At 38.4% G+C, this 14,489-nt stretch overlaps 1 protein-coding gene and 1 pseudogene across 1 annotated transcript in view; both read left to right on the top strand.

Annotated features, from left to right (window-relative positions):
• Positions 1-11,890, top strand: part of LOC101696516 (AT-rich interactive domain-containing protein 1A pseudogene) — a 43,239-nt pseudogene extending 31,349 nt beyond the window's left edge.
• The window catches only part of Zmat1 (zinc finger matrin-type 1), a 52,621-nt gene continuing 49,837 nt past the window's right edge, over positions 11,706-14,489 (top strand). Inside the window, exon 1 of the mRNA XM_021250480.2 lies at positions 11,706-11,988. Coding sequence (XP_021106139.1) covers positions 11,925-11,988 — 64 coding nt within the window. The 5' untranslated portion in view covers positions 11,706-11,924. The remainder of the gene's footprint in view (positions 11,989-14,489) is intronic.

Below are 14,489 nucleotides of genomic sequence, written 5' to 3'. Positions count from 1 at the left end.
TCATGATAATGGAGCCCTCATTATGCTATTGGTATTTCATTCATTATAAGTGATATGAAAGAAATTTCCTCTCTCTTTTCTTAGCTATGTGAGGACACAATAAGAAGGTGGCAATTGCAAACCAGACTGTCTAGAATCCTGAAATCCAACTTTATGGCTTCCAAAACTGTGAGAAACAAATTTCTATTGCATTCTATGGTGTTCTTTTATAGCAGCACAAACTAAGACAGTGGTAGATTTTTCCCATCGGCTATAGAGTGACCTGAGTACTAAGTATGCATAAAACAAAAGTCAAGTTGCATAGGGCAAAAGAGAGTGATGGAAGAGTAGAACGTGTGGCCCTGCTGAACAGGAAAATCAGCAGTGCAAGGGGACTTAAGGGGTGAAATTTCTGGTGGATAAAACTATCTCCGTGCAGGTAAGTGAGGGCCAAATAGTCTCAATGAAAGGGTATGGCTGCATGTAATATCAGTTGATGGGACAGAGAGAAAAGATATGAGGTCCATGAAAGGAATGTAAATGAGGTCACAGAAATGCTGGACAGAAATACAGAGGCCAGAGGGTGAGTGGGAAGGATGACAAATTGTTAATGTGTATATGAAATATCTCCAGGGGAGTAGGAATTATTTATATAAGTGGTTTTCCACACAGGGGTGCTGGGTAGTAGGCCCAGAATTTTTGGAAGTTTAACTTTTAGGTGGTGTATTGTTACATATTGTTCAGCAGGCCAAAGAAAATAGAAAGGGAGGCCAGTGACCAGGGAACAGTGAAGAACAAGTTGAGAATTGCTGAACAAGGTGAAATAAAAACTCAGCAGTTGTGGGAATCACAAGAATCAGAGTAGATATTGAATAGTTACAAGAACATTTATAGACAAATCCACATTAAGAGGTGGGGTTTTAGGCCTTTGTGCAGGTTTGAGGTTGGAAGCAGAGAAGAGATCAGAATTTTTCTTTGGTGTATTTTGGCATGGAATTATGGAAGAGGGACCTTTTAGAGTGCCAGTTATGCTGAGATCATCGTCTAGGATGGGTTGATCTCCTTGGAAAAGATAATCATCTTGTTAGTGTTGGACTACTGGTCCGAGGTCATCATTCCTAAAGTATGGCTGTTGGTATAGCTCTGATGCCAACTTGTGAATGTTATTTATAAGGACCCTAGTAGGGTAGGGCTAAGGGCACTTTGACATTAGTCCAGAGCTAGCTTTAAGACTTTGAGCCATATATTTTGATTTGAAAAAGTTACTACAGATGTAGCTAAAGATTTGCCTTTTTCCATAGGAGTTATGGAGTCATTACTTGTGCAGAAAATATACATTGATTGACTACTGAAAACAAGAAGGATGAAATGAAACTCAAGGATTTTGGTATTGATCTGCAGTGAAACCATTGACAAAATAAGCCATAACCAAAAAAGGCAAACACAGAATGAATTCTCTACATTTTTGGGCTTTTATCATATATGCCCTGGTGCTTTCTAGGAGGTACTTGTTTACTGTGATGGGAGATGTGAGTATTGCCATCACAGATCCTGTAGTGGCTCTTCATTCAACATTGCTGTAATCCTATTTAATAATATTACTTCTGTAAAATACGATTTTTTTCTTCTGTGGAAGATACACACAGTTGTAAATACTGGATCTATTCCCTGCATTGAGGAATCTCTAGTTTATCAAACTTTAAAACCACCATACTGGAGTATGACAGTCTAATTGGCAAGCAGTTTTCTTGTAGAACATAGAATAAACTTTTGAGGTAGAGATGAGTTCTGATTTTCAGTGATCCCTATTCTATTATCTGTCCACAACCCAGGAGCTAATCTGGCATCATTTGTAAAAGGACAGAAACGGTGAATAGGCATCATTATTTGAAAAATAGTGTTGCATTTGGCTATTGTATTACTAGATTCAGAAGGGCAAGTGCCCCTTTTATGGCTAGAAAAATGATGACAAAAGATTCAGGAACAAAGCTACAAGCACAAAAGACATCTAATTTACAGAAATATTCAATAAAAGCAAAACTTCTCGCTGTTTGCATAATTAATCAGTTATGTATTTTTCCTAAGAATTTACTTCCTCATTAGTGAAACGGAAATAAAAATATACATCATATAAACTATCATGAAGGGTAAAATAAAGTATATATCTTGTGATATCATGCCTGACACTTAAATTCTCAATATATATTAGCTGTATATCATTAATTCTTTTTTTCTTTTGAGACAGGATATCACTATGTAGTTCAGACTGGCTTTAAACTCCCAGTGATCCTCCTGCCTCAACCTCCCAAGTGCTGGGATTACAGGTGTGCACCACCACACCCAGTTGAATATCATAATTCTATTCCTTCCAGACAACTAGAAAAAGAATGAAAATCAGTGGAGACTGGGAAAGTTTAATGCATTTTGTCCAATGCTTCTGTAATATGAATAGATCTATATAGAGTCTCTCCTGGGAAACGAGTGGTCTAGGAAGTGTCTTGGGCTGTCAGCTCTGGTAGTAAGTGGTTGGCCTCTTTGGCATTTGTTCATGACCGTTTAGATAATCTCTAAGAAGATTGAGGCTTTTTTTTTTTTTTACAGGTTTCTTCTTCTTGTGAAACCTCACCAGAATTTCCCTTCATGCTATATGGTCATGGCAAAGTCAACTTGTTGTAAAAAAAAAAACTCGTCCAGCCTCTCCCTATTACCCATTTTCAAAGCCACTCTCACAGTTTTAGTTATAGCAGCACCTCATTTCTTAGTACCAATCCTTACTTTAGTCTGTGTGGGCTACTAATTCACCAGACTAATATATAAACAGCAGAAACTTACTGCTTAATATTCTGGAGGCTAGGAAGTCCAAGATCAAAGTGCCAGTAGATTTGGTGTTTGTTCATTCCTCATAGATGGTGCCTTCTAGTGTATTCTCACATGGCAGAAGAGCAAAAGGGTGAAACAAGTTCCCTCAGGTTTCTTTTGTAAGGACATTCATCTTGTCTGGTCATTTCCCAAAGTACCAGCCCTTAATATTAACACATTGGGGATTTAATTTCAAGATATGAATTTTGGAGAAACGTAAGCATTCAGGCCATAGCAAATGTCCAATAATTTGTGGACATGATTTAAAATAATCTTGCTTCTTTCTTATGCTAGTATCTTCCATCTTTTTACCCTACTAATTTCTCATGAGAAGTACCAACAAACAACAATGTTTTAAACTTTTTTGTTTTTATTATCATTAAGCAAGTATCTGCGTGTCTTCAATGATTGAAGAAAGTTTCCATGGTCCTTGTACTCTGGGAGTTCCAGGGACTGGTGAGTGACTATGTGCCAAGCACTGTGCTTACTCCTTGACACAGACTCCCCCAGTTATTCCTTATGACATCATAACTGTGATGTAGAGTATTACCATGTCCATTCACTGCATGATATCTTGTGTAACACAGTCATTGTATGGGAAGATTTATATTCTAATTAATCTCTTTGTGATAATATGTTCAATATTATTGCATTTAACATTGGAGCTATCTTTGAAAAGAACCTCAGGTAAAAATATTGGAATTGACTCCTTAAGTCTTCTACAGTATATACTTTAATGTGTAAGACATATATATATTAATAAATAAAGAGCTATGGAGAAACTGCAAAAGTTTTTTTAAAGTCATATAGGTTCAGGAAATGGAAAATATTGTTTGATTTTGTGTTGGAACAAAGACTTCGTTTATTCACTGAGCTCTTGTGGCCCTGATGGTCTTGTGAAAATCATACACTGGTTGTGTTGCAATCACTATCTCCATCAATTACAACCTTACTTTACAGGTGTATTGTCTCTTGGGAATGGAAGTCTATCTGGAAGAGCAAGTCTGTTTGGCATTTTAAATTTTAGTGAGGAAGGACAAAAATATATTTCATTCATTTATTGTTATTTGAGTGTACAAGGAGGCCTCCTTCTACAGTTATGAGAAGACACCATATACTGTATAAAATCTAGGAGAAGAGTTAGTATCCTTGAGCAGTATACACACTTTAGTTTGATGGGGACTTGTGGGGACTCTCATTGGATACTATATTAAACTGGATTAACTTTTTGTACAATGATAACCAATAACATTAATTCAGGGTGCTTTAAACTATTTTAATCCTCTTCTCATAAAGCAGGCTATCAGAGCTACTGAATTCAAGGCCTCTACTCTTGCTAGTAATTAGCCCCAAAGTGCCTTTCAAGGCCACCACATCTCAATATTATGAACCAGAGGGTGTTTATTTAAAACAATTCACCTAATGCATTATTCTCCACAATTACAAATATTTGACAAGGTTGGTGAAACTGAAGCTGATAGGCGAGGTAAAAGAGGGAGTTGAAGGGATTTATTCAAGATTGTTATAGTTACTGAACTAGGTTTGTCATTGAGACTCAGAAAGGTTTCCTGAATTCATTTTAGTGGCCTCCTAAAGCAGACAAATTACTGGCTTTGTTTCTTACTAAATGGAATCTCATATTTCAGGGAAACTCTGTATGCAGGAACCTGTACAGAACAGGGTAAGGGAGACAGAGATGGGGCCAGAGAGACAAAGAGGGAGAGATGGCAGGGGGAGATCTCATTATTTTCAAGATTCATGGGCTATATAATGAGTTACCTAATGGATCTGGCAAAGAACAAAACAAGAATTTCATAATTTTCTTTCATGTATTTCCTTAACTCCCCTTTTATTGTATAGTGTGATTTAAAAGAAAAATTTTCATTGAGTTCTAAAATGAAAAGGTTATATGGAAAGACAAGACATTATACTAGGAGTGCTAGACAAGGAAATGAATTTAGGAAACCCATGCAAGTGTACTTATAACCTCCATTTTGCCACTTATGGCTGTTCTCTTCCTGTGCCCTTTTTTGAGCAGGTTAGTAGACTGCTAACAGGAACTGACTGATGCCAAATGGCTAGGTTAATCTGTCTATTCAATTGTTTAATATCTCATCTGTGATAGATGGTTTCTAGTGGGTCTTAATACACAATAAAAAAGATTTTCACTTGTTACTTACTACACATGCCTCCTACCTATACTTTCTTGTACCTGATATGCCAATATTTCTTCCTCTTATGACCCACACTAACTCAACAAGTCAAGTTCCACTGCCTGTGAAATCATATATATTTTTACCTTCAGCCAGTTTTTTTTTGAACTGAGGCAAATGACCAGATGCTCTGCCCACAGATATGTACTCTGAAAAGCTTTCTCCTTAAACTAGAAGTCATTCAGGATTACCTTTGAAAGAGGCTTAGTGTAGTAGCATTCCATCTTTAGCTTTTACTGAGCTAACCTGAGGCAGTAAGCAGAGAGGAGAAATTCCCAGAAGGAGGGACCCTGAAGGCCAGTGGAATAAAGAGGAAATTGGCTCTCTAAAAACCACAGATAGCGTCCCCTTCTTACAGCTAGAACACATCCAGGAAAGACAAAAGGGCACATGTGCTATAGGTTTCTGGGGTCTCAAGATAAGCTCTCTAGAAACAATGAGCACCCACTCTAAAGATTAAACCATGTCTGGGGAAGCATATGCTATAGAATATCCTGCATAATTAAAGTGATCCTAAGTCAGTTGTAATGATTTAATTAACTATAACCTCATTTACATTGTGGTTTCAACCCTCCCTCCCAGGATTTGGACACCACAAAATTTCCTCAAAGGTCCATATAAGGATAAAAACTTCCCATCCCAACCGAAAAGAGACCTGTCCCTATTTGGAGTGAATTGTCCCACCAGTTCGAAGAGCTATTCCTTCCCTATAAAAACCACATATAGGCTCTGATGCCTGGCTTCTTTGGGGCCATGAGCTGTTTTCACTGGCCTGCCCATCCTGAAGAGCATATTTGGGCTAACAAATCTATGCTTTCACTTTTACCTCTGTGTGTACCACTTAATTCATGTTTGGGATACCAAGCACCTAGGACAGCCACCAACCCTGACAACAAAACCATCCATAAATCAAGCTTGGTCATTTTCCTTCTCTATTTGATGGTCATAAGGAATCTCCCATAACCATAAGGGTGAGATGAGACCTGAGGAATTGGTAGTGTTGTTGATAAATTGGAGTCTTGGACACCCTGCTCCAGTAGTTTTACTGCATTTTCTGGACCTGCCCATGTCCAGTCTCAGCTGTACCACTTCTGATTTACAATTAACTGTAACTGGGTCCACTCAAATTTATAATTTTGTGGGTCTTACAGTAAGCATCTTATGGTTGGAAATTCTGGCTATATACTCATGTGATGCTGAGGTACTCTGTCTTTACCAAGATTCAGTAACATCCCAGAGACATTTTTAAATGATGTCTAATTTGCCACTGCAGATGGCATGGCCTTGCTCCAGAACATCAGAGATTTTGTTGGAAATCTGTTGAAAGTTAATAAATTCCATATGCAATCTGTTCCTTCCAGCTGTAAATCAATATCATAAGATCTATTGGGTCATATAGTCCAAACAGCAGAGTAAACTTGGACCCCAACTTGGACTTGTTGCAGAGTCTTTTCCTACTCTTGCCCATACTTAATGTTGATAGCCTCACGTGCCACTTAGAAAGTGGATCAGAGCAATATTCCAAGTTGTAATTCACTTCCTTCACAACCTAGAGAGGGTCATCAGATACCGTGTTTCCTACTTAGTAGTGAATTTCAAAAAATGCTACAATGTGTGCTGTGTTTTCATAAGGTTGGCCCAATGGTATGTCCAAGACCATTAGACCTCTGTAAAACTCATTAACATGAACTGGTGATATTTTTATCCCTCATCCTCTGAAGTACATACATAAGTTTTACTAAGGACTGAAGTCTACCTACAAATTCTCATTAGATCCAATTAAAATGGTGTTATCAATATAATGTGTCAAAATAAAGTTCTTGCAAAATGTACACGATCCACATCTCTTCAGGTTTTGTTACAACACAGTAGGAATCCTAACTCATTCAAGAGCAAAGCCATAAATTAATTTTGCAATTCAAATTATGTGAGTATGAACTGCATCTGGTCACTGTTTATGGTAAGGATAGGAATAAATTCATGTGCTACATCAGTGGCCATGTACAGTGTACCTAAAGCCACATTAATCTGTTCTAGCAAAGATACCACACTGTCTTAGTCACTTTTCTTGCTGCTGGGACACAATATCTGACATCTACAACTTAAAGGAGGAGAGGTTTACTTTAGCTCATGGTTAAGGTTCATGGTCAGCTGGCTCCAAGGAAGAAACAGTATGGCAGAGGAGCATAGTAATGGAGAAAATGCTGCTCATGTCATGGTAGCCAGGAAGCAGAGAAGAAAGGAGGAGACAGGGATGAAGATATACCTTTGCAGGTCATGCTGCCCCCCATTTCTGAACCAAAATCCACCTCATAACAGCACACTCACCTGCTGAACTCACCAGTAGATGAATACTCCCATGAATACAGTGTCTCCATAGTCCAAGAATCCTTACAAAGCCCGTAACCGAGTGCCTGAGAGCTTAGGGAAGACATTCCAGATCTAAACCACAACACAAAGTTTCATTAAGTCACCAAGTCTCCCAGACTTGGCATGAACTTGCAGTCCTCCTGCCTCAGCCTCCCAGAGTGGTGAGATTACAAGTGTGCACCATCATACCTAGCTTATTTTATGCATCTTATTTGTATATCTCAATTTATCTGTTTGCTTTTCTTTAATTTTAGTGTTGCTGAACAATTTGGATATTTGCCATTGTTTCTCATCATTGAATCATTTGTTGATAAAACTGAACATTTCTGTTCTTCCTAGTCGAATTCATTTTTACATCAATCATATAAGTCATATACCATGAAAGTATAATAATTTTTTCTGTTTTCTAATGTTTTTAAATGTATTATGTGTCATAATAATGAGTTTTTAAATTTTCTCATATTATTCAAAATGAGGCAGGCATATTACATTTTACTGTCAATATAATGCAAGGACCAATAACATGCTTTTAGTGTTTTAGTGACTTCTCATATATGCAAAAATATGTTCCTTTACTTATTTTTGTTACCTTTAACCTCCTCCTTATACCTAACTCCCACCCTCATCCCCTTCCTTACCTCATTGTATAGCATGTGAGGGGTTGGCAATTAAAATTCTCTTCCCTCTGGCCCAATGGTATAAACAGACCATTTAAATTGCTAAGTTAAAATGGAAAAGTTAATTTCTCTCATAAGACTGCGTTTTGCATTCTTTAAAAGGTATTAATGAGCTCAGTATTAATCACCATTGTGTAGTGATTGAGAAATTATCAGAAATGTCTGGCCCATAGCAAGCTTTCATAATTTTTACTCTCTACCACATTCCACTTTCTCTTTCTGTGAAAGAAATTACAGTACTTTGGCATGCATTTAATAGCATTACTGTCACAGAGCAATGATAAGTATAAGAGAAAGAAAGGAAAGTGTGGGCTTATTGTCATAGTGTATGACTAAAATCTGGTGACATTTTCATGTTATAGTGTAACTTAACACAATGGATTTGCTTTTTGGAGAATGCAAAGCCAGTAAGTGCAACCAGAAGATAAATAAGTAAAGAGAATTTTTTTTTACAGGAAATCAGAACACTGAAGATCATTCTTTAAGCACTGTGTCCCCAAGCTTTTACTGAAGCAACTCATATGAATTCCTGCATGACTGATTTGCCACCACATAGAGGCATTTTCTTTTTGTTTGTTTGTTTTTTGGTACAGGGGATTGAACTGGGAAACTTGTGATTTCCAGGCAGACTGCAGAACCACTGAGCTAAATCTCCGGCTAGGCAGACACATTCTTGAGCATGCTCAGTTTGATGTAATTCTTTTTCATAGATCCTATGTTCAGAAAATGGTGGGCTTGCCCATCCTGGGTGGAGAACTTAGTATTATAATAAGTAAAGTTCACTTCCAGGTCAACTAAAAGGGTGGGACAAGTTTAGTTGGTTCAAGGTGCATGATTAGGTGACCTTGCAATTTTGTATGGCAGGCTTTGTCAGAAACAAGAAGCAACTTTAGAGGCGGACTTAGTTATTTTAAAAAACCAGTTTTTTGTTTTGTTTTGTTTTTTTCCTGTAAGCTTAGGTGATTGTCTGCCCTGAAAATACTGGCCTAGATCCTAGCAACAGCTAACAAAATACTGGCCTAGAAGCTAGCAATAGCTGAGGATTGGGAAGAAGATTAACTACTTTCTTTTATTTCATGTATTATATTCTCATTTTTACTATTTGAAAAGCAGACACAGAATTTTACATGGATCCTAAGAAAGATGAAGTAATTCCAGAATTTAATAAATATCTGTTGAATGCTTTAATTGATGCTACACACAGGTCAGGGAACAGCACAGAATCACTGTTATTCTAATCTCACAGATTCTCAAAAGCCTGTCATGAAAGAATACTAAGCCCACTCCCTAAATTTAATGTTTTATCTCACCTGAATTCCACATAAAATGGCTTTTATGTCTATTCTATATAAAAAAATCATGTTGACCGCCTGCTGTGCAAGCACAAGGACCCGAGTTCGATCACTGGTACCCCCCCAAAAAAAAATCATGTTGATACATGTCACTGATGAGGCCTAAACCATACACACAATACTGCCGGCCTAGACTTCTGGGAAATGTAATGTATAGGATTCCAGCTTCTACACACAGGAAAGCATAAAAGGGATGAAAAGACTTCCCAGTGCCAGCTGAAAATATGTAGGAAAGTTCCCAGAATTTTACTCATCAGACCTTTCCAATTCCTTTGAGTACCCAATTCCTACATTAATCTTTTCTATTTAAAATTCCTAGTGAACTTCTTTTTTGCTGACTAAATGTTGAGTGACATTCTCAAATATTCAGATTTAATATGAACTGTGATTCATATTTTGAGAATGAGTGTTTCTGTGGCACTTCCCCTTTCATATAGGAAGGTACAGAATCGCATCCCGTTTTTATACTTACGTTATCCCACTATTTCAGCATAATATTTCTTATATTTATTTGATTAAAACTTATAATAACTTATGAAAAGACAAGATGGAAGATTAGAGAAACTACCCATGGACTCAGGTAATCTTGGGTAAATTAATAAACCAGAAAAACTACATAAAGACAGGGGTTTTTTGGGGTTTTTTTTGCAGTACCAGGGATTGAACTCAGGATCTTGTGCTTGCAAGGCAGGCACAGTGCCCCTGAGCTAAATCCCCAGCCAATTTAAAGATAATTTCTTATGAGCCCAGCACTCCAACTTTCTGAATTTGTTACTTAGTTTCAACCAGTTAGAAATGCATAGCCACTACTGTCAGTCTTCAAAGTTTTCCAGAGCTTTTGGGGGGAGGGGGACAAGAAACATACCTTTTAAATGTTGTTGAGGAAGTAAATAAAAAATTGTACAAGTAAAACAACACATATCGGTGAGCTAGAAGTATTAACTAAGGGACATAGGCCTGAAGGGCTACTGTTTTTTGACCTTTGTCTTAGGACTTTACTAGGCTGAAGCAGGAGGAGTTAAAAATAAAATGAGAAAATATAAAATATCTATAGTCTCAAAATGGCCCCAGGCAATGGAGAAGAAAGGCAAAAAGTATAATTCATTACAATAAAAATATGCACCAGATATAGGTGCAATTCAGAAGAGGGTGGCATGAATTTCAAGCAAGAACAGAACAAGTTAGCTAGAGGGGGTGATTTCATATCTAGGTTTTAAAGGATGATAAGATATGATGAGGACTTGAAATACCGAGTGGAAGTAAGAGGGGACAAAAAAGCATACTCAAGAGAAACTTTTGCACAAATGTACCAGGATGTAAACCCATTCACAAGGAAGTGGATGGGATATTGTACACCATTTATAGGGGAAAACTATAAATTCATGTGGCAATGTGGATGTATTTTAGAAACAAAATACTGTATGGAGTGAAAGAAACAAGCCCCAGAATGCTGGAAAAAGAAATTTTTTTGTGAAATTTGAAAACTGTCAAAACTAAACAACGGTTCTGGGGATGTAGCTCAGCGGTACAGCACTTGCCTGGCAAGCATGAGGCCATGAGTTCGATTCTCGGTGAAAAAAAAAAATCCCCAAACTAAACAACGCTATGTAGGCATATATGACAAGAAAATATGCTAAAAGAACAAGGAAATAATAAATATACACTAAGATTAGGGGGAAGTTGAGGGAAAAGGTGATAAGGAGTATTAAATTATCAATAATACCACGGTTCTTCAACTGGATACCAGATTCATGGGAGTTTATTGTAGCTTACGATGGGTGGATGGTAGATAGCAGTCACTTAAAGAACCATGAAGACGACATGTAGTCACTAAAGATTTTGTTTATGTCTGTTCTCTGTACTAAGGAGCTGGACAAGATATATTTTAGGCATAGTTTGGAGGTGGAATCAATAGATTTCCAGAATTTTTTTTTCTTAAATTATGTTAGAGCAGCTCTGCCAAGGGAAGAGGCCTCACTGTTAGAGGCACAAATACTCTTTCATCCCTTGCTTTTTTCCTTTGCCCTTGGCCATCATCACTTACCCTTAAGGGAGAGGGTGACTCTAAGCCTTGGAGGAGGGGGGGCATCTTGAGGGTATACATTGTTCCCACTGGTGGACAGAAGGAGCTAGAAAGAGGCTTGGGGGAAGCTATGAAGAGGGGGAGAGGGGCGGGGCTAAAAGGAAGGCGGGGCTAAAAGGAAGGCGGGGCTAAAGAAGCCGAACCAGAGCAAGGAGCCAGTGGAGTTGTACGCACCTCACCCGCGCTGTGCGAAGGCACTGGGTCGCTGGCAGAGGAGTCTTACCCTCAGGAAGCTACCGTCTCTACCGCCTCTTCCTCCTCCTAGGCCGCCTTCAGCGGCAGCAGCCGGCGGTGGCGGAGGCAGGGCTTACACTTGCCTCCTCCGCTACCTCCACCTCCGACTGCCAGCCTGCGTAGCGACGGCGGCGGCGGCCGCGGCTCCGGCTCCGCTATGTCGGCGGCGGGGAGGGGGGGCAGTAGTTTTAAAGTAGACACTCGCCCTTGCCTCAGAGAAGGTGAGTTCCCGTCTCGGGGTGCGGGAGCGGCTCCATCAACTTCGCTGCCTCTTGTCAGCCCGTCCGAGATCGGGCTGGGCGCGGTTCGCCACCGCCCCACCCCCCACCTGCTGTGGCGCAGTAATGGCCAAACTCGTCCTGCCCTGTGGCATTAGTCCGGAGCGTGCTAGATGGACTGTAGCAGTGAGGGGTGCCCTACCTTGCCCCTTGGCAAAAGATGGGGTCCCCCAGGCAAAAGAACTGCAGGTACTCAAGAGGCAAGAGTTTGAAGGGGGGAAAAAACCTCACATAATCTTCGGCCCCGCCAGATTGTTATTTTGCTGTAGAACGCTGAAGTGTGATTTGGGAAGAGTGGAGGCAAAGTAAAAGTGCCCTGGATGCAGAGGGTCAGGGAAAGGGAAGGAGTGTTAAGGAAAGAATGGCACAGAGATCAAGAAGGAAAGGTCAAATAAATGAGGACGAAAATTCGGTTTTGGTGAAATTAAACCTCTGCAGGGTAGAAACTCCCCGTAGGATGTTGGTGGAGAGATGAGGTCAGGATTTGGGGAGGTCAGCCTGCATACTTGAGCTTGCAAGTAGGAGCTGCTGGATTTTAGGATTTAGGGACTGCTGGCCAGTGCTGTACAGGAGAAAGGCAGAGAGTTTGGCAGATTTGAGAAATGACTTTGAAAATTTCTGTTTTGTTTTGTTTTCTGCTTGAGATTGTGTCGTAGTAAAGCAGAGTATACGGGCCCATCTTTAAGGTACTTTGGATTTGAGTAAGTGCTGTTGTACCTACCAACACATTACTCCTAATAAAAAATACTTCTTAAATATATATATATATATATATATATATATATATATATCTTGAGTATCTCAATACAAGAGGCTTTAGTTTACATAAAGTGGTGTATACATGTAAACAGCCTATTAAAGCACACTGTAAGATTTGCCATTGAAATGTATTTTAAAGCAATTTTGGAAATTTTTTAGAAGCTGGAGACAGATTCCTCTACAGAAGATCTCCGTAGACAATTTTGCCATCATAAATTTCGTGATTAATTTCCAGTATTTGCTGACCTTGTCTTGCTAACTTACCTCCAGAGTGAAAAGTTGTGGATACTAAAGTGGCGTGAAATAAAACTTAAGTTCCTTTTTTTTTTTTTGGAAAAAGATAACCCATTAAAATTATCCCATAAAAATTATTTTTACTTTACATTTGCAAATGATATATCCCTGTGTACTATTCTATAATCTTTCACACCTTTTACTTTGGTGGAATGGCAAAAAAGTAAAAACAAATCCCCCCACAATACTTGCAATAAGCACATTACATAAATGCCACTTACTAAATATGGAAGTTACTGATACGCTGCAATATGATGATGTCTTATTTATCGATGATCTTAGTAAAGGCCACCTTTGGAAGACTAGTGTCTTCAATCAACCTAGATTTATACCATTGTTCTAGGATGAAGTTTGTGAATTTTTAACTTCTATACAAACTTTCTGTCCATAACCAGCAAATAAGTGATGTAAATTTTTTGTCCATAACCAGGAGTAGTTAAGAGTAGTTTTATAGACATCAAGATTACCACTCAATTTGACTCTCATGACCTGTTCACGGTAATATAATGTTTAGGACAATTTTTCATAGAAATTTTGACCTGCCTCTCTCTGTAACTGATTTTGTTGTAGTATCTTTGGATATATGCAAATATTAAAGGCCTTAAGAGATACAAGTTCATAAAATAACAATATTTTATCTATATTATTGCCAGGGAATAAAATGAAGAAAACCCTGGCTTAGGATTCTGATGCAGTAAACATAAATTCTGTTGCTAATTAATCCACTAGACCTTGTCACCCTGAACAAGTCCCAAGCTTCCTGGATTTGGGTTTCGATATTTCTGAAGTAGGGAAATTGGGCTAGATAAATGTTGAGGTTAATTTCAAGTCTGAGATTATGAACAAGGATTTGGGAGCTCTGCATTGATAATTCTTTCAGTGGCATTGCCATATCTATGCACTTCAACAGTAATTCATAAATTACAAGAGAACTTGGCCAATAGTTACTACCCGACATTCTCTGAGTAATGAAATCTATGTTGTATCAGAGTGTTGAGACAATTTTCTAGGATATGAAAGCCAAATACAATTGATATCTAAGAATTATCACTTCATTTTAGCTAAATATCCTACATTAACTGTTTGAGTAAATTAAAGCTCTAGGACCAGGGATTTAATTCAGTGGTTCTGCCGCCTGCCTCGAAAGCACAGGGACCCGAGTTTGATCCCTGGTACCAAAAACAAAACAAAACAAACAAAAAATTAAAGCTCTTACCTTTTAACAAATGGTACATATTTGATATGCTACACTGTCCAAAACACTAGTGAGGCTCAGTGTTTTTCTTTAGATATTTATAAAATTCATAAGTGATTACCAGATATAGTGAATAAAGGAGAAAAGAGAAAAATGTCAATTAGTTGTGTGCCGATACCTTTTGCCTATTTATTTT

This window comes from Heterocephalus glaber, unplaced genomic scaffold (genome assembly GCF_053883595.1).
Source record: "Heterocephalus glaber isolate CG9 unplaced genomic scaffold, H.glaber_assembly_v1.0 deba00001613, whole genome shotgun sequence".
Taxonomy (NCBI): Eukaryota; Metazoa; Chordata; class Mammalia; order Rodentia; family Bathyergidae; genus Heterocephalus; species Heterocephalus glaber.
The sequence above is the reverse complement of the archived record's forward strand: the minus strand, read 5'-3'. Positions and strand labels throughout refer to the sequence as shown.